The following is a 20,751-nucleotide window of genomic DNA, read 5'->3' as shown; positions in this document are numbered from 1 at the left end:
ACCATCATTCCTACAGCCTCTATTTAGGGTCATTGTAGTCAAAATGTCACTGTAATCAAAACAACGTATTTGAGTACAGAAGTTCTTCAGTGAACTCTAGGTAGACAGAATAACTAAAACAGAAGTTCTTCAGTGAACTCTAGGTAGACAGAATAACTAAAACAGAAGTTCTTCAGTGAACTCTAGGTAGACAGAATAACTAAAACAGAAGTTCTTCAGTGAACTCTAGGTAGACAGAATAACTAAAACAGAAGTTCTTCAGTGAACTCTAGGTAGACAGAATAACTAAAACAGAAGTTCTTCAGTGAACTCTAGGTAGACAGAATAACTAAAACAGAAGTTCTTCAGTGAACTCTAGGTAGACAGAATAACTAAAACAGAAGTTCTTCAGTGAACTCTAGGTAGACAGAATAACTAAAACAGAAGTTCTTCAGTGAACTCTAGGTAGACAGAATAACTAAAACAGAAGTTCTTCAGTGAACTCTAGGTAGACAGAATAACTAAAACAGAAGTTCTTCAGTGAACTCTAGGTAGACAGAATAACTAAAACAGAAGTTCTTCAGTGAACTCTAGGTAGACAGAATAACTAAAACAGAAGTTAATGCGATGGGGAGGAGTTGTGGCTCGTTAGACCAGTTAGATCTCCAGGGGTGTTTATTAGGGGGTGCAGACACCTCCCCAGCTCTAAGCCTCTTATCCTGGGCAGTAATCCAGCCTGGCTGGGTCTACCTTCACAGACCTGGGGGTCTGGACAGATCATATCAGATAAACCCCTTTTCCTTCCCTTTCTCTGCTTTCACTCTGACACAGACATGCTTTGTTAAAGGCCTAGTTATACACAGTCCGGTTGCATATTATGCTGCTCGAACTAGATATGTTGCTTTAAAGTTGCTCAATTAGAAATGTTCTGAAGTTTTCTTTCTCTCTTAATCTCTGTAGGAGTTGGAGAGGGAGCAGGGAGACCCTAAATGGTTGGACATTATAGAGAAGGACCTGCATAGACAGTTCCCCTTCCATGAGATGTTTGCTGCTCGCGGTGGACACGGGTAAATGACCATGCTGTACTGACGTATAACAGGATTTGTTCAGTCCATGTAGAGCACACTGACATGTACAATAAAAATGTACTTTGAGTGCATGCGTGCTAACTGTCTGTTCTCTTCTGGTGTGGCCTCCAGGCAGCAGGATCTGTACCGGGTACTGAAAGCCTACACAGTGTACAGACCTGAAGAGGGATACTGCCAGGCCCAGGCCCCGGTGGCTGCTGTCCTGCTCATGCACATGCCTGCTGAGGTGAGGGGCTGCTGGGGGACACAGAGAGAGGGAGGGGGACTGTGGAGGAGACTGGGAATGGGAACAATGTTATAGACTGATGAAGTAGTGGGATGGTGCTAAGTGTTTATAATGTGGTATAATGTGTTTATTCCCAACTTGCAGCATGCCTTCTGGTGTCTGGTGCAGATCTGTGAGACGTACCTGCCTGGATACTATAGTGCTGGATTGGTGAGTAAATGAACGAACACGCACACACTGTATCTTCTTCTTTGGTGTACACTGAGACGACTCATCATTCTTTTAGGAAGCAATCCAGTTGGATGGAGAGATCTTCTTCTCTCTGCTACGTCGTGTCTGTCCCATGGCCTACCGTCACCTGAAGAAGTTTAAGATCGACCCCATTCTCTACATGACCGAGTGGTTCATGTGTGTCTTCTCACGCACCCTGCCGTGGTCCTGTGTGCTACGTGTGTGGGACATGTTCTTCTGTGAGGGTAAGACACTCTCTCACACACACACACACACACACACACACAGTGCACATGATGCTGTGGCTAACTATTAGCTAACTGTGCTGTTTTCTAGGAGTGAAGATAGTGTTCCGTGTGGGCCTGGTGCTGCTCAAGCAGATGCTTGGCTCGGTGGATAAACTGCGGGAGGTCCAGGGCATGTACGAAACCATGGAGCGCCTCAGGAACATCCCACCTGAGTCTGTCAGAGAGGACCTATTGGTGCAGGAGGTGAGACTGTAAACAGTGTATACAGACAGACATACACACACACACACATACACGTGTTCTCTAAACATACTCCTACTCTGACTCATTGACACGAGTCAAATGAGTCAACTGACATTTCACTGTCTGTGTGTCTAGATCTGGTTTGATGACTTCCTCTGTATGTCTGTGTCTGTGTAGGTGGTGTCCCTGGCGGTGACCGAGGCTCTGATTGAGAGGGAGTGCAGTATTCAGGTAAGGAAGTGGAGGGAGTCCAGGGGCGAACTGACCCACCAGCCTGTCCGAAGGCTCCACGGGACACGGGACATCCACGAGCACAAGCGTCGGGCCTCCGCCATCAGCTCCGGGGGTAGCTTCTCCTTCCTGGGGTCCATCCCCCCTCCAGGGCCCCTCAGGGCCTCCTCCAGCCTGCTCTCCCTCCCTGGCTTCCGCAAGTCCAAAACCCCCTTCCGCTCTCAGAAGAAGGGCTCCTTCTCTGGGGCCTCTGGGATGGAGGCCATGCAGCGACAGAACCCCTCAGCGGCAGCTTCAAGCCCACCCGGAGGCCCCGCCCACAAACCACCCATGTCTAGTGGCTCTGTAGCTAGGGCGCCTGCCTCTCAGAGTCCTTTGGTTGGGTCTGGTCCAGGCCCCTCTTCTGGCCCAGCCCAGACCTCAGCACAGAGCCAGCCTGGTGCCTCAGCCTCAGTACACCATACACCACCCAACACCCTCTCCCCCAAAGTCACCTCTGAGCAGATCACACCCACCATCCCATCACCCACCGCTAACAACACGCCTCTGCCCCCGTTCCCAGACGGAGGGAGAGGAGGAGCAGCTACAGGAGGAGAGGATGACAGGAAGAAGAAGAGCAAGGAAGACAAGAAGAAAGAGAAGGAGGAGGAGAAGAGGAAAGAGAAGGAGAAGAAGAAGGACAAAGCAGACAAGGAGAGCCAGAAGAAGGAGAAGGAGCGGGCAGAGAAGGAGAAGAAAAAGGAGAAAGGGGGGAAGAAATAGGACAGAGGGGGAGGAGAGGCAGAGGAGAAGAATGGAGCCACAGCACCAAGAGATTCGACCTAGTTTCTCCTGTTATTCCTTTACAAAGAAAACAGTCAAGGAACAAAAGAGGACATGGAAACAAAAGACCCCCAGAAGTGGAATGAGAGAGAGAAAAGGAGAAGGCCTCCTGTATAGTGCATCTTGAGGACTACATATAGTCAGGATGATTTTGGAGACATCTGGATCATGGTTTTATTAGCACCCCAGGGGTCATTTCCCCCCCCCCCCCCCCATGCTTGCTTCATCAATGAGTTTGAATAATTAAGTTGGGACACGTTTCCTTTTGCAACTGGAGAATTGTCTGTGTGGTTCACAATGGATCTCCCAAGATCACACAACTGTTTTCTCATTTAGTTTTTTATTTGATTTAGTTTTTATCAGACTGAAGCTGGTGGACAGACAAGCTGTTGGACATAGAGTATGTGGGAGTTATAGATTGGGTGTAAATAGAACATCCTAAATCCATGTAGGATCCTTGAGTCGTTCCCCATAATGCCCTGTCATGTCCAGTCTGTGGTCAGGTGGTCACATGTCCAACCGGAATGCTAGCAGAAAAAAGTAAACGATTGAAAAATATCTCAAAGCCAGGCACTGAAGACCGTGATTGCTGGTAGTACTATGGTATTCGGATGTCTGGGAGGACCTATTTATTGTAGTGTTAAGTGTGTGTGTGTGTGTGCCTTAGTAGCGTAGTGAGCCGTGTTACCGTTCAATATTGCCACCCAGTTTCTCTGCTCTGTCTCTCATGTCTTTGTCTTCCTCTTTTTTGAGTTGCTTGTTTTCTCCCCCCTCTCTCTCATCTCTTGATCTCTAGTCCTCTGACCAGTGACGGAGGAATATAATCCCAACAGGTAAATGGAGAGATGTACACTGCGATAGGGAGGGTTTGTAAGGAGAGGGAGAAATGAACATGACATTCTGAGACTTGACAGACAGACATGGATCAGGATGGCACCTCCCTAACAACACATGGAGTGATTTCATTTTACAATGCAATTATTTTTTTTGTCTTTTCAAGTTTCTCGAGTATATTTATAGTGGGAGATGATGATAGATACTGGTAGTTTAGCGAGGGAGGGTCCTTCTGCATTCAATGACAACTCTGAATCTGCCCATCAAACCAAATGTCCATCTGTTATTTTTTTGCTTGTGATAAATTAAATAATATATATTTTATTTAGCCAAATATTAATAAGGGTGAGGCTTTTAGTAAATGAACCCATTGGAATGTGATCTATTTAGAGTGATTTGAGAAACTTATGTTGACCACTCCTGTTTGGTAGGTAGGTTGTTGAATCTCATCTGGATAGTTCATAGAGAATGATAGAGGCCTCCAGTGGCCAAAAGGCTGTTTTAGCATGAGCAGGGCCATGAGGGCTTCCACCATTTGAATGTAGTCAACTGAATGGGACTTCCAACTTCATTGACCGATCCCTTCTGGTGACCCTGTTGGAGTCGTGCAACCAGATCATCAGGAGGGATCAGCCAATCGGGAAGAAGAAAATTGACTACTTTGAAATGGAGATTGCCTCAATGAAGCTGTCACAGATGCCATAATGGCACAGATACAATGAGGCCTCTTTCCATATCTATGGGATAGTTTCACCTCTTACACCTGCGCCTTTAGGACCCATAGGAAGCCACTTGGTGCTGGGTGGGTCAGGCGTGCCAATGTAGCATTAACCTCTGAACTCTGACCTTCGGGCTCTGATGTATTTATGTACAAAGTTGGTTAATTTAATCAGATATTATATATGTATTATTCTTTATTTTGGATCTGACTGCTATTTTTCTATGCGAGTAAAGGACACCTGGTTAACTGGAAGAATGGCTGGTGATGTGAAGCCCAGTTTAAGGAGGATAATGTTAAGAATTGTTTTTTTTTTTTAGATACTGGTATGGCTGTTTTGATTTCATTATTGCACATTTGTCCTTATCTTCTAAGATAACAAATCCTATTTATGTCATTTCATATTTCAAGTTTACTGTGGTAGCTATGGGTAATGTTAGGTCCACAATTCTCCATTTACCTTATTACAGTATTAAACCTGACAGTGATTGAAGAACAGGGGAATGACCATCATCATTTCAGTGAGCCGAAGGTCATAAAGTACTGTTTAAGATACTGGGAGGCATTTAGTCAACTCTGACAAGGGTTGTAATTGAAGATCTGAAGTTGTCTGTCTTTGTCACGTCAGTATGTTGTAACCAACCACCATAATGATGTTTTGAATACTCCCTAACCCACTCACACACAGTGTTATGTAACGTATGTATACTGTACATTAGATGGATAGTGCCGGTTAGTTACTGTAACACCATTCCTTGGTGGAAACCGTTGATTCTCTTAACACTGATTCTCTGTACTGTTTTTGTAGGAGAGGAGGGTTTTTAGTGTAATCGTAGCCAAAATGTCCGTTTTGTTCACTATTTGTCATTTTTTTCCCCCCCCAACTCATGTTATTTTTTTTAAGCCCCTGCTTTCCCCCTTCTTCCCCCACATTTTGCTTCCAGTCTTCTCAGAATCACTTTTGGATCAGCGTAGAGTCGGCGAAGATGACCTGAACATGTTTATGCAAACCTTATTGTTCACAAAGCATGTTGTCAAACAGCAGCACTGACGGCCAGCAATGCCACTGCTGAGATCAGTAGTTCTCATGGCAATAATTAGAAGTTGGAGAACCCTGAGAATGCTACAGAACCAATCAGGATAGAGCAATATTTCTCCAAGCAGGCCCTGGCTCCATCCTATTGGTTAGGCTCCTTAAGGTACTCAGTTCTGTGTTGAGTCATCAAGAGTTCATGACAGTCATCCTGTCATTGCTCCCAAATTTCATGATCTGGAATCAGTCCTCATGCCTGAAATAGCCAGGATGAGTCAACAGAGACACTTAGGTCCAGAGTGCATTTCTACATTGGTCCTGAAATCCTTGAGCTTGATTGCTTTTAATTGGGAGCGTCCCATTGATTAGATTTTAAAGGTTGTTGCTTTTAAGTTTTTCTATTTTGTCATGGTTTCTCCACAACTGTATGTCTTTTGTTGTTTTAAGTTTACATGGAACTGTTATTGTTGGAAAAATAAAATCCTAGATAATGAAATGCATTCCTTACCTGCAGAAGAAAATCTACACATGATGTATTTAATTAATAATGATAATGACAGTTGTGATGAATAATAAACCATAATATATTAAAGAACCCTGCTCTGTCTTGCATTCTTGTTTCATATTGATATAGCCTGCATTCTCCCAATGAGCTGTGCATGAACATTTTCTTCCATTCTGGAAAAACTTCATATTTCAGACAGTCTATGGTCCAGCAGGGGGCAGTTAAGGTGTATGATTTCTGTCTTTACAAATGAGCCTAGTCTGCGGATAAGATTTTGGTGGTTTCTCAGACAATTTGTATTTCTTCCCCCTATGCACACAGCACAGGAAATACACCCACGCCAGCCCTGTTGTTTCTCAATCCCACTCTACCAGAACCACTCATGAACAGAGACACTAGTGTACAAAAGATAAGAGCTTTTATTCACAGTTAGTCCCTTTTATTCATTACAGAGGAGTTTCTGGCAGAATAAAGCTAGTCCAGGTGCAGAAAACAAAGAAGCTTATAGAAAACAAAGAGGTAGAAGTAAAGGAGGAAAGGGAGGAGGGAAAGGAGGTGAAGACGAGTGTTTTCTTTGCGTCCTTTCTCTTCTCTCTAGCAGCCTTTCTCACTTCTTGAGAAAAACGTAGCCGTCACTTTAAGGAGACCCTGTTTTTCTCTAGCCTCATTCCTTCTTAGAATATCTCCTATTTCCCCACCTTATCTTCAGGAGATAAACTCTACAATTATTATAGAACGATTTCTCTCTGTTTGGTTTATTTGCCCATCTGAGGGTTAAATTAAGGGGGCGAAAGGACTTCCAGGTCTAACCTCTGAGCTGTTGCAGCCGAGGCAAAGACTGGTGCTCCATTTCACCTTGGGGTTTACACATCCATACCACAGCAGTGGAATACGACTTGCTGTGTGCATTTCTTCTAACAGAGAGACTGGGGAAACAACCAATGATAGATAGGAGTAAGAGATGAAAAGGAGGAAGAGGGTTAAGGGAAGGGAAAGCGGATGAGAAAGAGATGGAGATGTTAAAAGATCATTTTTATTGAAAATAATCCCATATCCCCACGAACAAACATAGACAACCCATGAGCGCCCGCTCTCACACAAATGTCTTGAGTAGAGACGAGTCTTTTAGAGAATTTGTGTGCGTGAGAGACAGAGCACACGAGTACACATAAAGAGAATAGAAGGAAGAACAGAGGAGCAGGAAGGTAGAATGGCAAGGGAGGCTGTTTTCTTTTCTTCTGTCTGTTTCATTACTCCTCCTTCTCCTCTCCGTGTGTGATTACGTAGCAGATTTGCTTGTAGTCTACGTTGCCGGCCACATCTGGGGGGAAGGCAGCCCACAGGTTCTTCATCTGAGGGGAGGAGAAGGAGGGTCAGCCACTCATCAAGTCAAGGGACAAGGAGAGATCATGATGATATTCAAACTGAATAGTGAGAAATGTACTCACCTCCTCTGCAGAGAACCTGTCGCACTGAGTGGTCAGGAGCTCCTGAAGGCTAGAGAGAGAGGGAGACAAAGTCACAAACATTCATGAAGCTGTGGATTCTGTTATGGAGTGCACTCATTACTACAACTGTAAAATAAGGAAGGAAATATTCTCACAATTCCTTCTTGATGAAACCGGTAGCCTCGGGGTCCAGGACCTTGAAAGCACTAACGATGACATCCTCGGGATCAGCACCTGAGATACACAGAGCGTCAGTCAGGCATGTTACACTGACAGCAAGACACATGCAATGTCCTCAGATATGGGAGTGTACTTAGAAAGCCACTAGCACTTTAAAGCGATTATAACCTGGTTATAACAAGTTAGACAGTGAGCCTAACAGAGTCAAACCAAGAAATGAGGAGATGTGCAACAGAAATAAAGCAAGTACAGTGAGTTATAGACCCACCCTTGAGCTTCTCTCCAAACATGGTGAGGAAGACGGTGAAGTTGATGGGGCCGCTGGCCTCCTTGACCATGGCTTCCAGCTCCTCATTCTTCACATTCAACTGGCCTACAGAGCAGGGTGGGAGTGGAGGTTAGCTAGCACCATTATCTATCTATCTATCTATCTATCTATCTATCTATCTATCTATCTATCTATCTATCTATCTATCTATCTATCTATCTATCTATCTATCTATCTATCTATCTATCTATCTATCTATCTATCTCTCTCTCTCTCTTTCTCTCTCTCTCTCTCTCTCTCTCTCTCTCTCTCTCTCTCTCTCACACACACACAAACACATACACACATATACAGTACATATAGGACATTGTGGACATACTAAGGCACACTTTCAATAGAGACAGGTCAGTCACATAATATGTCCTCAGAATCTTAAAAGGTCTTAAATGTAACCCTTGCTCACCCATTGAGGCCAGCACGTCCCTCAAGTCATCCTTGCTGATGATACCGTCTCTGTTCTGGTCAATGATTGTGAAAGCCTGAGAAGGAGGGAAGGAGGGAGGGAAGAATTGAGGGACAGATAATGTCTGGCATTACATGAACACCAGTCACCAGAGTCTGCCAAGTTGTCATCCCCAGTGTGACATGGAGGAGGGGGGGTTCAGTCCTGTGCGTAGTGGGACATGGAGGAGGGGGGTTCAGTCCTGTGTGTAGTGGGACATGGAAGAGGGGGGGTTGAGTCCTGTGTGTAGTGGGACATGGAGGAGGGGGGCTTGAGTCCTGTGCGTAGTGGGATGTGGAGGGGGGGGGGTTGAGTCCTGTGTGTAGTGGGACATGGAGGAGGGGGGGTTCAGTCCTATGTGTAGTGGGACATGGAGGAGGGGGGGTTGAGTCCTGTGTGTAGTGGGACATGGAGGAGGGGGGGTTCAGTCCTGTGGGTAGTGGGATGTGGAGGAGGGGGGGTTCAGTCCTGTGTGTAGTGGGACATGGAGGAGGGTGGGTTCAGTCCTGTGTGTAGTGGGACATGGAGGAGGGGGGGTTCAGTCCTGTGTGTAGTGGGACATGGAGGAGGGTGGGTTCAGTCCTGTGTGTAGTGGGACATGGAGGAGGGGGGGTTCAGTCCTGTGGGTAGTGGGACGTGGAGGAGGGGGGGTTCAGTCCTGTGTGTAGTGGGACATGGAGGGGGGGGGGTTCAGTCCTGTGTGTAGTGGGACATGGAGGAGGGGGGTTCAGTCCTGTGGGTAGTGGGACATGGAGGAGGGGGGGTTCAGTCCTGTGGGTAGTGGGACGTGGGTAGCATGTACACTCCATACAACTTAGAGACACCTCTGTCAACTATGGTCATTTAAGTGCCAGGTGCTGCCTATCTATGGCACAATGCTATGTAACCCTTGTTAGGCGAGACCTAAAAAGAACAAGAAATGTAAATTCTTACATTTAGGGAGAGCTCATTAAGTTACACCTGTTAAATCCTTCTTCCACTGTCCCAGCCTGTCTCTGGACCTCATCTCTTACGTCTATGAAACCCAAGAGGACCCCCATGGTTGATCTTGAACTTAAAAAAGCAGCTGGTAATCCATCTTCCTGACTCACACACATGCACACACACACACCCCATCATTGCAAAGTGTTAAGACTGTCCCAATGATGATGTCAGACATTCCCCAAGTGATACTTAAGAAGTCTGTATCACTTACAGCAGCAAGAATTCCCTCCGTCAAGTCTGTGCCCATATCCCTTGACAACACTTTTGAAAACACATACTATCATATACAATCTCCCACCTACTGCCAGATCCCTATTTCCTGACCTTATCCATCCTTCCATACACACAGTATCCTTCCCTACACTCCTTCCACTTTCTACCCTCCGTCTTTCATCTACATACCGTTCACCTCTCCAACTTTCCTCTCCTCATAAACAGGTACACTAACCTGCCTTCCAAACTCTAGACCTTATCAGAAGCTCAAGAAGGTGCCCCCCCCCAACCCCTTCTGTTCCCCTCGGTCCCCACCTGTTCTTCCCCTGTCCACACCCATCCCCCCCCCCCCCCCAGTGACCCCCCGTTCATCCCCGCCCCCCTCACTGCCCTTCCCCTCTCCTCTGTGTGCAGCGTGCCAGCCAGGGCCCAGTTGTCCTGCCATACTTAAACACGCAGCCCTCAGCAGCAGAGGACTTAAGATGAAAGGTTGAGTGACAGCTGAAGGCTCAGACGAGAGGGAGGCCTGGAGAGCTTCAAAAGGTTACAGAAACTTCAGAGCTTCTCCTCATGACATTCTTTGCTTTTTTTAAGTCGGGAGAGAGGGGGGACAGACAAAATAGCAACTGCACTGAGAATTTACCAATCAGAGGCCAGCCCCCTAAATCTAATTTGGGGTTCGCTCCTTTAATGAAACAAGGAAAAACAGTACACCGTGATTGACTCATGATTATAACAGTATCAATTTAGCCGCTGTGCCTGTCTGTTTCAGTGTTAGCAACTATTTCAGCCACTCTACAGCATAATTAGGTTACAATGAAACTGACTGGTGGCCAGACTAGAGTCACTCACTCTCAGCCCAGATAGGGAGTTGAAAGGAAATCTGTCCCATTGACATTTAAGGTGTAAAAGTGATGAGGTGTTATATAGTGTGTTAAGAAATCCTCACCTCCTTGTACTCCTGGATCTGGCTCTGCTCAAACATGGAGAACACGTTGGAGGAACCGCCCTCTGCTGCTGCTCCCCTCCTCTTGGCCTTCTTGGGTGCCTGAAGGACAAACACATCAACTGCTTAACAATGGGACCTTCTAGGTCTGTTCATCCTGCAGCTGTAGCCCTCAGGAGGCCAATTAGTGACCTTTGACTTCAGTGTCAAGCTGTTCCTGGTCAGGGACAGGCGAGTGGATGTCTTTGTGTGTAGGTCCAGTACACTATTCCGTCTGCCATCTAGCGTTACAGTCTTTGATCTGACTATCAGTGTGATGTGGGGTGAATATGTGTGGTCCACCATTAAATCCTGCCACTATGTCTTAAATGTAGTTTAACATCCCTTACTACCTAGCTCTTGAAATGTTCTCAGAACACTTCAGGAACAATCTTTCTCTGGCTCAGGACAGAGGAGGATGTTTTTGAATGTGGATGTATTAAAACATGAATTATCTTCAGGTAGCTAACCTTTTACAGCATCTTTTATATAAATGTTGTTAATAAAGTGTTAACAAAATGTTTAGATCCTGTGAATGGTATTGTATATCCAGGAACAGCTTAACACAAAATGTCTAAAAATGGCACCACACAAAAAAGTCCAAAGTACAGTTGAGTTTTAAAAAGTTGTTCCATCATTTCTTTTTCAATCTAGCAAAAAAGCTTAAAATAGAAAAACAAGAAGATCTGGAAATGCTGTGTTATTCCTGGAGGTTCCCACCGACAGCACACAGAGTAGTGGACAGGTAAGCAGTCAGAAAGTGAGGACCGGTGTTACTCACCATCTCGAGACGGTATGTATGGAGGTTTGGATGGTCAACAAGAGAAGAGACTGATGTGAAGCCGCATTAAACCCCTATCCTCGGGGGCTTATATACCTCTGTAGACCTGTGCTAACTTTAGCCACAGCCTCAAGTTTGGATTTGTAGAGGCAGAGAGAGGGAGAGGGGAGAGAGGGAGGGATGAGTTTGAAGCAAAAGTTAAGCGACAGGCAAAATGAGGGACAAGCTATCCCCTTACAGGAGATCAGAAATAGACCCAGGAGTCTTGGAATGAAGGGAACCCGATACAACAGGGACCAGGCCATACGTTTAGTTTCCCATGTGGACTAATATGGACATTCAGGACGTAAAAGGCTTGATGGACTGCTGGCTGGCTGGACACATCTTGGCACCGTCCCATCCCTCCATAGTCTCCATCACCATCACACTTCAGTGTGGCACATCAACCTATCATTGACTTTAATTTTTCCATTACAATATTAAAGGCTTAAATAAACACATTTTGTGCTCTCAGTGACTTGAAATGTAGATTTTTATGCATGTGCATGCATGGGTAGATATATTTCTCTGTCTACACTTTCTATATTCCTATGTCCAGCAATTTCCACAGGTAATTGAAACAGCCTTCTCACATTTTGCATGGCACTGCACATAACTGCACTGTCCAGCATGCATATGTAATGTCATGACATAAAATACTGTCACTGCATCAATATTTTCAATATTTTGGGAACACTCTGGTACAGTGTTTGTGTATATTAGACCATGTTTATTGTTGTCGGTAGTGAGGTCTCCCATAATCCCCCTAGAGTCTAAAGGCCCGACCCTGGGTTTCTATTAGGCTAACATATGGAGTTGTTGTAAGATGGTTATACCAAGGACCATTCGGCTATTTGATTTTGAATTTAAGGACCTCTGTAGTGGTATATTTTTGAGTTAATAGCAAAAGCCCAAATTCAATGTTTCATTAAATAATAATAATAAAACAAATAATATTAATATATATATATATATATATATATATATATATATATATATATATATATATATATATATATATATATATATATATATATATATACAGTGCATTCTGAAAGTATTCAAACCCCTTGACAGCTTTATTCTAAAATGGATTACATTCATTTTTCCCCCTTGTCAATCTACACACAATACCCCATAATGACAAAGAGGATAAAAAAAACTGTTGTTGAAATTTTAGCAAAGGTATTACTTTAAAAAAAAAAAACCTTATAAGTATTCAGACTCTTTGCTATGAAACTCAAAATTGAGCTAAGGTGCATCCTGTTTCCATTAATCATCCTTGAGATGTTTCTACAACTTGATTGGAGTCCATCTGTGGTAAATTCAATTGATTGGACAAGATTTGGAAACCCACCTACCTGTCTATATAAGTTCCCACAGTTGACAGTGCATGTCAGAGCAAAAACCAAGCCATGAGTTTGAAGGAACTGTCCGTAGAGCTCAGAGACAGGACTGTGTCGAGGCACTGCAAAATTCTGCAGCATTGAAGGTTACCAAGAACACAGTGGCCTCCTTTATTCTTAAATGGAAGAAGTTTGGAACCACCTAGACTCTTCCTAGAGCTGGCTGCCCGGCCAATGAGCAATCGGGGGAGAAGGGCCTTGGTCAGGGAGATGACCAAGAACCCGATGGTCCCTCTGACAGAGCTCCAGAATTCCTCTGTGGAGATGGGAGAACCTTCCAGAAGGACAACCATCTCTGCAGCACTCCACCAATCAGGCCTTTATGGTAGAGTGGCCAGACGGAAGCCATTGCTCAGTAAAAGGCACATGACAGCCCGCTTGGAGTTTGCCAAAAGGCACCTAAAGGACTCTCAGACCATGAGAAACAAGATTCTCTGGTCTGATGAAACCAAGAGTGAACTCTTTGGCCTGAATGCCAAGCGTCACGTCTGGAGGAAACCTGGCACCATCCCTACAGTGAAGCATGGTGGTGGCAGCATCATGCTGTGGGGATGTTTTTAGTCATGATCGAGGGAAAGATGAACGGAGCAAAGTACAGAGAGATCCTTGATGAAAACCTGCTCCAGAGCGCTCAGGACCTCAGACTAGGGCAAAGGTTCAACTTCCAACAGGACAACGACCCTAAGCACACAGCCAAGACAACGCAGGAGTGGCTTCGGGACAAGTCTCTGAATTTCCTTGAGTGGCCCAGCCAGAGCCCGGACTTGAACCCGATCAAACATCTCTGGAGAGACCTGAAAATAGCTGTGCAGCGACGCTCCCATCCATCATGACAGAGCTTGAGAGGATCTGCAGAGAAGAATGTGAAACTCCAAATACAGGTGTGCCAAGCTTGTTGGGTCATACCCAAGAAAACTCAAAGTTGTAATCGCTGCCAAAGGTGCTTCAACAAAGTACTGAGTAAGGATCAGAATACTTAAGTAAATGTTAAATTTCAGTTTTTTATTTGGTATAAATTTGCAGACATTTCTAAGAATCTGTTTTTGCATTTTCATTATGGGGTATTGTGTGTAGATTGATGAGGATATAATTTAAAAAAAATCTATTTTAGAGTAAGGCTGTAATGTAACAGAATGTGAAAAAGTCAAGGGGTCTGAATACTTTCTGAATGCACTGTATATACAGTACCAGTCAGAAGTTTGGACACACATACTCATTCCAGTGTTATTCTTTATTTTTACTATTTTCTACAAAAAAGTGTTAAACAAATCAAAATGTATTTTATATTTGTGATTCTTTAAAGCAGCCACCCTTTTCCTTGATGACAGTTTTGCACTCTCTTGGCATTATCTATATTATTATGTAGAAAATAAAGGAAAAACCCTTGAATTAGTAGGTGTGTCCAAACTTTTGACTGGTTATTTATACTGTATCACAGTTGGTTGGTGGCACCTTCATTTGGGAGGACGGGCTTGTGGTAATGGCTGGAGCGGATTAAATGGAATGGTATCAAACGCATGGTTTCTGTGTGTTTGATGCCCTTCCATTCGTGCCGTTCCAGCCATTATTATGAGCCATCCAACCCTCAGCAGCCTCCTGTGTAATGTGTGTATAGATACAGTATTTTATTATTTGATGGAACATTGAATTTGGCCTTTTGCTATTAGCCCATAGAAACGCATTGAATAATATATTCATACATGGCAAAAAAAGGAAGTACGTTTTATAGTGTCTGTCCTATATCTGAGAGATACAAGAAAGCTCAGGAAATTACTTTCAAACGAGTCTTGTTAGGTTTGTGGGTGTCGTAGAGCCAAACAACGATTTGTAGGTGTTCATGAGAGTCACAGCTTTCGATGGTGGGGTAATATTAATTGGATGCTACAGACATTTTTGCAAGAAGACTGACAAACACCGCTGTGGCTCCACCACTTTCCACTGCAGATGCAGAAGGCCGACATCTGCGAATGTGATGGATTGGAGACGCGGCCCATCCCAAAACAATTCAGATATCTCAAGCTTAACAGACATTTTTATGGGGATGTTTTTTATTTTGCTAATTCGATTAGCACAAGGGTCCCGTTAAGAGGTTTTACCATCAGTATCAGGAGTGCTAAAGAAACTATACTCCCTAAAACCAACCTCAGGTTGTTAACCTTTGACAAAAACCCAAGAAACTTCAGGCACTGTTAACTTCTGACCAATGCCCTTTTTCCTCCTAGGTTTTATTAGGGATCCTACTTTAGTGATGCACACACTTTCATTTGTTTTCATAGTGCCACACACAGAAAGTCAGCCCCCCCCCCCCCCCCCCCCCCACCCCCCACACACACACAGTTTTATATTGCTATCCTTGTGGTGACCAAATAATTGATTCCCATCCTAAAGACGATTTACCCTAACCTTGAACCTAACCGTAACCCTAACTTTATTCCTAAACCCCCAACCTTAAACCCATATCAAACCATAACTCCTAACCTTAATTGTAACCCTAACCCCAATTGTAACCCTAACCCAAAACCTAACCCGTAAGCCTAAAATAGCATTTTTCCTTGTGGACTCAGAAGGATAGTTAAACACACACACACACACACACACACACACACACACACACACACACACACACACACACACACACACACACACACACACACACACACACACACACACCACCACACACAGCTCTCTCTCACTCCTAATGCCATGTTGGAGGGGATCACAGGGAGGGGGACTGAGGGTGCAGGAGGAGCTCTGAGGAGAATATATATGAGGGACAGCTGAGAAAGACCAAAATAGCAAAAGAAACTTGTCTGCCCCCCCACTCATCATCAATTGTAAAACTGTCCATCCATAGTTCATCCACTCATCTAGTTGTTTTTATATATTCCAGTCTGGTGTCTTTTATTTTTTTATTTGAATCAACTTAAACCCAAAGTGCCACCAGACAGGTGAGAAGCTTCCCCAGTGTCGGGAGACTATGGTAGGGCCTGTAACCTGCCGTCGGTTGTCTGTGTTGTTCTATGACCTCTGATCTGCCTTGTTATTGCCATGGTCACACAGGAATGTAAAGTTATTTTTCATTATCCTTTAGTTTATTTAACCAGGGAAGTTACATTCAGAGATGCTTGGTCATATGCTGTACCATACATTATCTATACACAGTTCCGTAACAGGACCCCATACTTCCTTATATAGAGTGCACATAGCCTACTTTATTATAAGACAGGTTACTAGGGGTGTTCAATGTCGGTCCTGGAGGGCCAAAATACTTCTGGCTTTCATCCTCTCCTTCTAATAAGTGACTAATTCAGACCTGGGACACCAGGTGAGTGCGATTAACTACCAGGTAGAAACAAAGTGTTTCAACCCTCCAGGACCGGAATTGAACAGCCCTGGGTTACACCTTATGGCTTGTTTATATCCTGTCACAGTGTGAGGAGACGTTAATATACAGATGTATGTGCTTTGTGTAAGGTGACACACTTCCACGCTCCCCTCGACAAATCTATCACATTCTAGATGACTGGTTTGAATTTCTGGTATGTGGTGAAGCCAAAGTCTCATCTTTGAGACGAACATAGAAAACCACTTTCACACTTCAACTTAAAAGGTTAAAGTTTCGACTTTTAGCTGGCACTCTTATCCAGAGCAGATATGGATGCGAGCCTTGCTCAAGGGCACATTCACAGATTTTTCACCTAGTCAGCTCAGGGATTCGAACCAGCAACCTTTGGGTTATTGGCCCAATGCTCTTTACTGCTAGGATACCTGCCACTGGGTGTGAACTTCAGTTTGATCCATTGATCTGATATTCTTAAATATGTAACTTGTTTATTTTACCACTGGTGTCTCACTAGTGTACATTATATTAATCCTCATATATCCTTATCTCAGAACCCAGATCCAAATCTCACATCTGTCATGAGAGACTACATTGGTCCTGTTAATATTAGCTCACTTTTCATCTCTTGGTTTTTCAACTGAATGTGTTACATGTTGGCTGGTGGATGGATGTCCCATCAGGGCAATACCAGAGAGGGCTCTTTGATACTAATGTCTCTTTCTATAACAATATTATGATTGAATTAAACTAAGTCTTGTCACACTTTTTAATCAGTGGACATGAATGGTTTAATTCACAGCTAGTGTGTGTAGCACCCTCTGGTGGTACAGCATGGTTGAGCTGCATCAAGCTTTGTAAAAATAATGGATACATTTAACATGAAGGATATACACCTAATTATATAGTGCTGCACTGTAACTTATTATTTTGTTAAAGAGGGATGTGAAGCCTTTACTTGACAGTGTGTAACAACACATCAATATATATGATGTTTAACACATCACAAGGATGTTTTTACGTTTTACATTTTAGTCATTCAGCAGACGCTCTTATCCAGAGCTACTTACAGTCAGTACATTCATCTTAAGATAGCAAGGTGGGACAACCACATATCACAGGCATATAAAGTACATATTTCCTCAATAACATAGCTATCAGTAAAAGCAGAGCTGGAAGGGGGGGTCAAGCACTGATGAAGGGTTGCTGTGTTGTTGTTTTTTTTTTGGGGGGGGGGGGGTCGAGGTGAGGATACTGTTTATTTAAGTTACTGTTTAAGAGGTAGGGTTTCAGATGTTTGTGGAAAATGGGCAGGGACTCTGCTGTCCTAGCTTCAGGGGGAAGCTGGTTCCACCACTGTGGTGCCAGGACAGAGAAGAGCTTGGACAGGGCTGATCGGGAGATGCCCTCCTGTAGGGGTGGGAGGGCCATGAGACCTGAGGTGGCAGAACGCAGTGCTCGGATTGGGGTGTAGGTTTTGAGCATAGCCTGAAGGTAGAGAGGGGCAGTTTATCTTGCTATTCCGTAGGTAAGCACCATGGTCTTGTAGTGGATGCGAGCTTCGACTGGAAGCTCTTTGCTTCAATATTGCATAACTACCCTGATTGCTGACAGAAAGTTAAGCTTCACACTCACCATCAATAATACCTAGAAAATATACCAGTGATTTTAATGATAATTTACAAACAGTAACAGACAAACCAGTAGGAGTGCCAGTACTCTGAAATAAGAAAGTGACTATCATTTGAGGAACTAGAGTGTTTAAGAGGAACCAGTCACCTGTGTATACAGCATGAGCTGATTATAGTCCTATAACCTAACGTAGCAGGCGCAAAAGAAACTCCCGAGCAGAGTTCCCACATCAGGGCTGTATCCCTGAGAACCGGATGCATCCGGCTGTTTGAAACACCACTAAGGGTGATAGTCCTATGAGTTTGATGATGAGTCTCTGCTTAGTGACAAGACATTTTGAAGCTCATCATCAACCTCATAGGACTATAATCCCATCATGACGTATACACAGGTGACGAGTTCTTCTTTAATGCTCTAGTTCCTCAAATTATAAAGTCACTTTCTTATTTCAGATTACTGGCATTCACACCAAAGTCCTCATCAAAATAACCAGAGTGGTGACTGTCTGATCTCTGTGGGTCAGTGTTCACTCAGGTCAATGAGATCCTCCTCAATGTGCTCCTCTTCCTCCTGCCTCCTCCTCAGCCAATCAGCTCTCAGCTGCATCACCTCCTCTCCATAGTAATCATGTAGCTTGGTGAAATCCTCTAGAGGATCAAAGTCCACTTGTGGCCATTCCCCATATGGTGGTGCTGGTCCATTTATCGGTGTGACATGTGCGTTTCTCTTGGGCCAATGCTTAGGGGACCTCTTATTCATCACTTTGCTGGGGATTGGAGGGGCTTGTAATACATTACTGGCACTGTGGCTTCCCCCTTCTCTCCTCACTGGTCCTGGCATGAGGAAGGAGGAGGAGCATGAGTTCAGGTAAGTCATGGATTGGGTAAGGCACATTGAGCCTGGACCAGTCACAGTGGTTCGTTGATGGGATTCAGCAGGTCCAGCTTGGCGTTTAGCTTCTGCTTAGTGACAAAAAAATACAGGTTGAGAGGCAGGAAAGGAACACATATTTTTGAAGCATGAATACAACAATAGAAACACACACCACACTTTCTCCACACACTCACCTTCGTACTGCTTCCCCAGGTCTCTGACCAGCAGTGAAAGGTAGCAGTGGCTGGCTGTGAGCAGGACTTTGACCCAGCTCTCCTGGCCCAGCTGGTCCTCAGCAGCAAGCCTGTAGGTTTTCAGCCCTGAACCTCTGAACACCATGGAGAAGGGAAACAATCCTCCTTCAGACTCACAGCGCTGGACAGCACAGCCCTCTAGGACAATAACCCCCAGCAGGTGTCGATCTGCCGGACGCTCCTGGTAGAACAGCAGATTGGCTTTCAGGACAAACCAGCGCTTCTGGTAGGAGGAGGTCCTCTCTTTCTGATGAGGTATGTGTAAGAGGAGGATGCCAGGGTGATGGGATGAAAGATGGAGAAAGGGAGGAGTAAGTAACAATATTTTTGATGACGGGAAGTGAGAATAAAGAGTGAGAATAGATAAATACAGAGATAATTTTACCCAAATTAGTGCCATTATACAAGCCCTCCATTTCAATGTTCTATTTATGTCAGTGATATATAATGTAATTTGGCTCTTGCTTGTGTCTGTCAAGTTTTACAATACCTTTTTGTAGAGATATCCTTCTTTATCTATCGGTGAGGTGCAGGACAGGTAATGGGTTAAAATCTTCTCATGGATCTTCATTACAACGTTCTCCAACAAAGAGAGGATCCTTTAGAGGATGAAAGGCATCCTTGATAATATCAATCCAGCACCAGTAGTACAGACACATAACATTTGAGCCTTGTTTGTCTGTCATAATACCTCCTTTCTTTTTCACCAGTAAAGCAACATTGTCAGTAACCAGTTGCCATCGTCCTGTTTTCAACTAGTCCATTCTTTATGACAATGATCTTAAATCTACATACAATTTCCATCTCTATCTCTTGCCAGTCTAGCGGAGGAGTAATGTGTCATCCAAGCTTACCTCTCAGGGTCACTCTCTATCCATCCAATTGTATATGTTTTAGATTTTCTGCCATAAACCTTCACTTGTTCCTCTCAGTCTAATTCCCACAATAGTTTGTGTTCACCGCAACACATCTAGAATAAGACAATGTTTAAATATAAAGTTTCAGGTTACGAACACAGGTCCTCCCATGGGTACTAGAGGACAAGTGTTGAAATATAAATAACTCAACCCACTTCCTGGAAACAAAACCCTGACACACAATATTCTCTCTCCCCTCTATGCTTAAGTCCACACCTACTACCCAGATAGTATACATTGAGGGGGTGTTCTTCCTCACTTCCCTTTTCTGTGTAAAATGTTAAGTTAATTTCCTTAGTGATGCTTTAGAAAAAAGTCTTACTATATCAAATTGTATTAAATGTGTTCTTGAAGTTGATTAAATGTTCCTTACTTCCTCTGGTGATTGATTCATAAGCAAGAATGAATCCTCTCATTAAGGCCTAGTTGTACCCTATAGTACCACTACATTAACATGAGTGGTAATGAGGGCCAGAGCCACTTAAACAGAGCTTTATCATTGCAGTTTTTACCTATTGAAATTAAGCATTTTTATGAACAATAAAAACAAAAAAGGACTAGGGAACAATGAGAGTTATTTGACCGCGACTAAGGGAAAACTTGTGCTGGCACTGAAATCATAGAAGCCCAAAGATGATAAAAATACTATGTGGCTTACCTGAACATATTAACAACACAAGGCTCCTAAGAAAAGGAGGAGTGTCATTGGCCTTCAATAAATTGATCTCTAGAGGCTAATAACCCCCCCCCCCATGAAATGGCCATGCATGG

General features: G+C 44.0%; 3 protein-coding genes across 3 annotated transcripts in view; 1 reads left to right on the top strand and 2 right to left on the bottom strand.

Moving 5' to 3' along the window:
- The window catches only part of LOC106601593 (uncharacterized), a 15,582-nt gene extending 9,334 nt beyond the window's left edge, over positions 1–6,248 (top strand). The window contains exons 5-10 of the mRNA XM_014193914.3: positions 940–1,046; positions 1,179–1,293; positions 1,438–1,503; positions 1,580–1,769; positions 1,861–2,015; positions 2,193–6,248. Coding sequence (XP_014049389.2) covers positions 940–1,046; positions 1,179–1,293; positions 1,438–1,503; positions 1,580–1,769; positions 1,861–2,015; positions 2,193–3,008 — 1,449 coding nt within the window. The 3' untranslated portion in view covers positions 3,009–6,248. The remainder of the gene's footprint in view (positions 1–939; positions 1,047–1,178; positions 1,294–1,437; positions 1,504–1,579; positions 1,770–1,860; positions 2,016–2,192) is intronic.
- Positions 6,249–7,169: 921 nt separating this feature from the next.
- On the bottom strand, positions 7,170–11,563 carry mlc-2 (myosin regulatory light chain 2). Its single transcript, NM_001123716.1, has 7 exons — positions 11,520–11,563; positions 10,703–10,801; positions 8,518–8,593; positions 8,055–8,159; positions 7,762–7,840; positions 7,607–7,655; positions 7,170–7,510 (listed from the first exon to the last, which is right to left on the bottom strand). The coding sequence occupies exons 1-7, from the start codon at positions 11,520–11,522 to the stop codon at positions 7,409–7,411; spliced, it is 513 nt and encodes a 170-aa protein (NP_001117188.1). The 5' UTR covers positions 11,523–11,563; the 3' UTR covers positions 7,170–7,408.
- Positions 11,564–17,959: 6,396 nt separating this feature from the next.
- Positions 17,960–20,140, bottom strand: LOC106601591 (sesquipedalian-1). The gene is made up of 4 exons (XM_045715363.2): positions 19,918–20,140; positions 19,554–19,662; positions 19,004–19,310; positions 17,960–18,895 (listed from the first exon to the last, which is right to left on the bottom strand). The coding sequence occupies exons 2-4, from the start codon at positions 19,632–19,634 to the stop codon at positions 18,456–18,458; spliced, it is 828 nt and encodes a 275-aa protein (XP_045571319.1). The 5' UTR covers positions 19,635–19,662; positions 19,918–20,140; the 3' UTR covers positions 17,960–18,455.
- Between the last annotated feature and the right edge of the window lie 611 nt (positions 20,141–20,751).

This window comes from Salmo salar, chromosome 03 (assembly GCF_965601325.2).
Source record: "Salmo salar chromosome 03, fSalSal1, whole genome shotgun sequence".
NCBI lineage: Eukaryota > Metazoa > Chordata > Actinopteri > Salmoniformes > Salmonidae > Salmo > Salmo salar.
The sequence above is the reverse complement of the archived record's forward strand: the minus strand, read 5'-3'. Positions and strand labels throughout refer to the sequence as shown.

Bases quoted from the DNA above. Each gene is read 5' to 3' on its own strand.
- mlc-2 (NM_001123716.1), bottom strand. The intron at 8,594-10,702 runs GTGAGGATTTCT...CCTCCTTCTCAG, and splicing joins AGATCCAGGAGTACAAGGAG to GCTTTCACAATCATTGACCA. The intron at 7,656-7,761 runs GTGAGAATATTT...CTCTCTCTCTAG, and splicing joins GGTTTCATCAAGAAGGAATT to CCTTCAGGAGCTCCTGACCA.
- LOC106601591 (XM_045715363.2), bottom strand. From the start codon at position 19,634: ATGAAGATCCATGAGAAGATTTTAACCCATTACCTGTCCTGCACCTCA. The intron at 19,311-19,553 runs GTATTGTAAAAC...ATACCTCATCAG, and splicing joins AAGGATATCTCTACAAAAAG to AAAGAGAGGACCTCCTCCTA. The intron at 18,896-19,003 runs GTGAGTGTGTGG...GTCACTAAGCAG, and splicing joins CCTGGGGAAGCAGTACGAAG to AAGCTAAACGCCAAGCTGGA.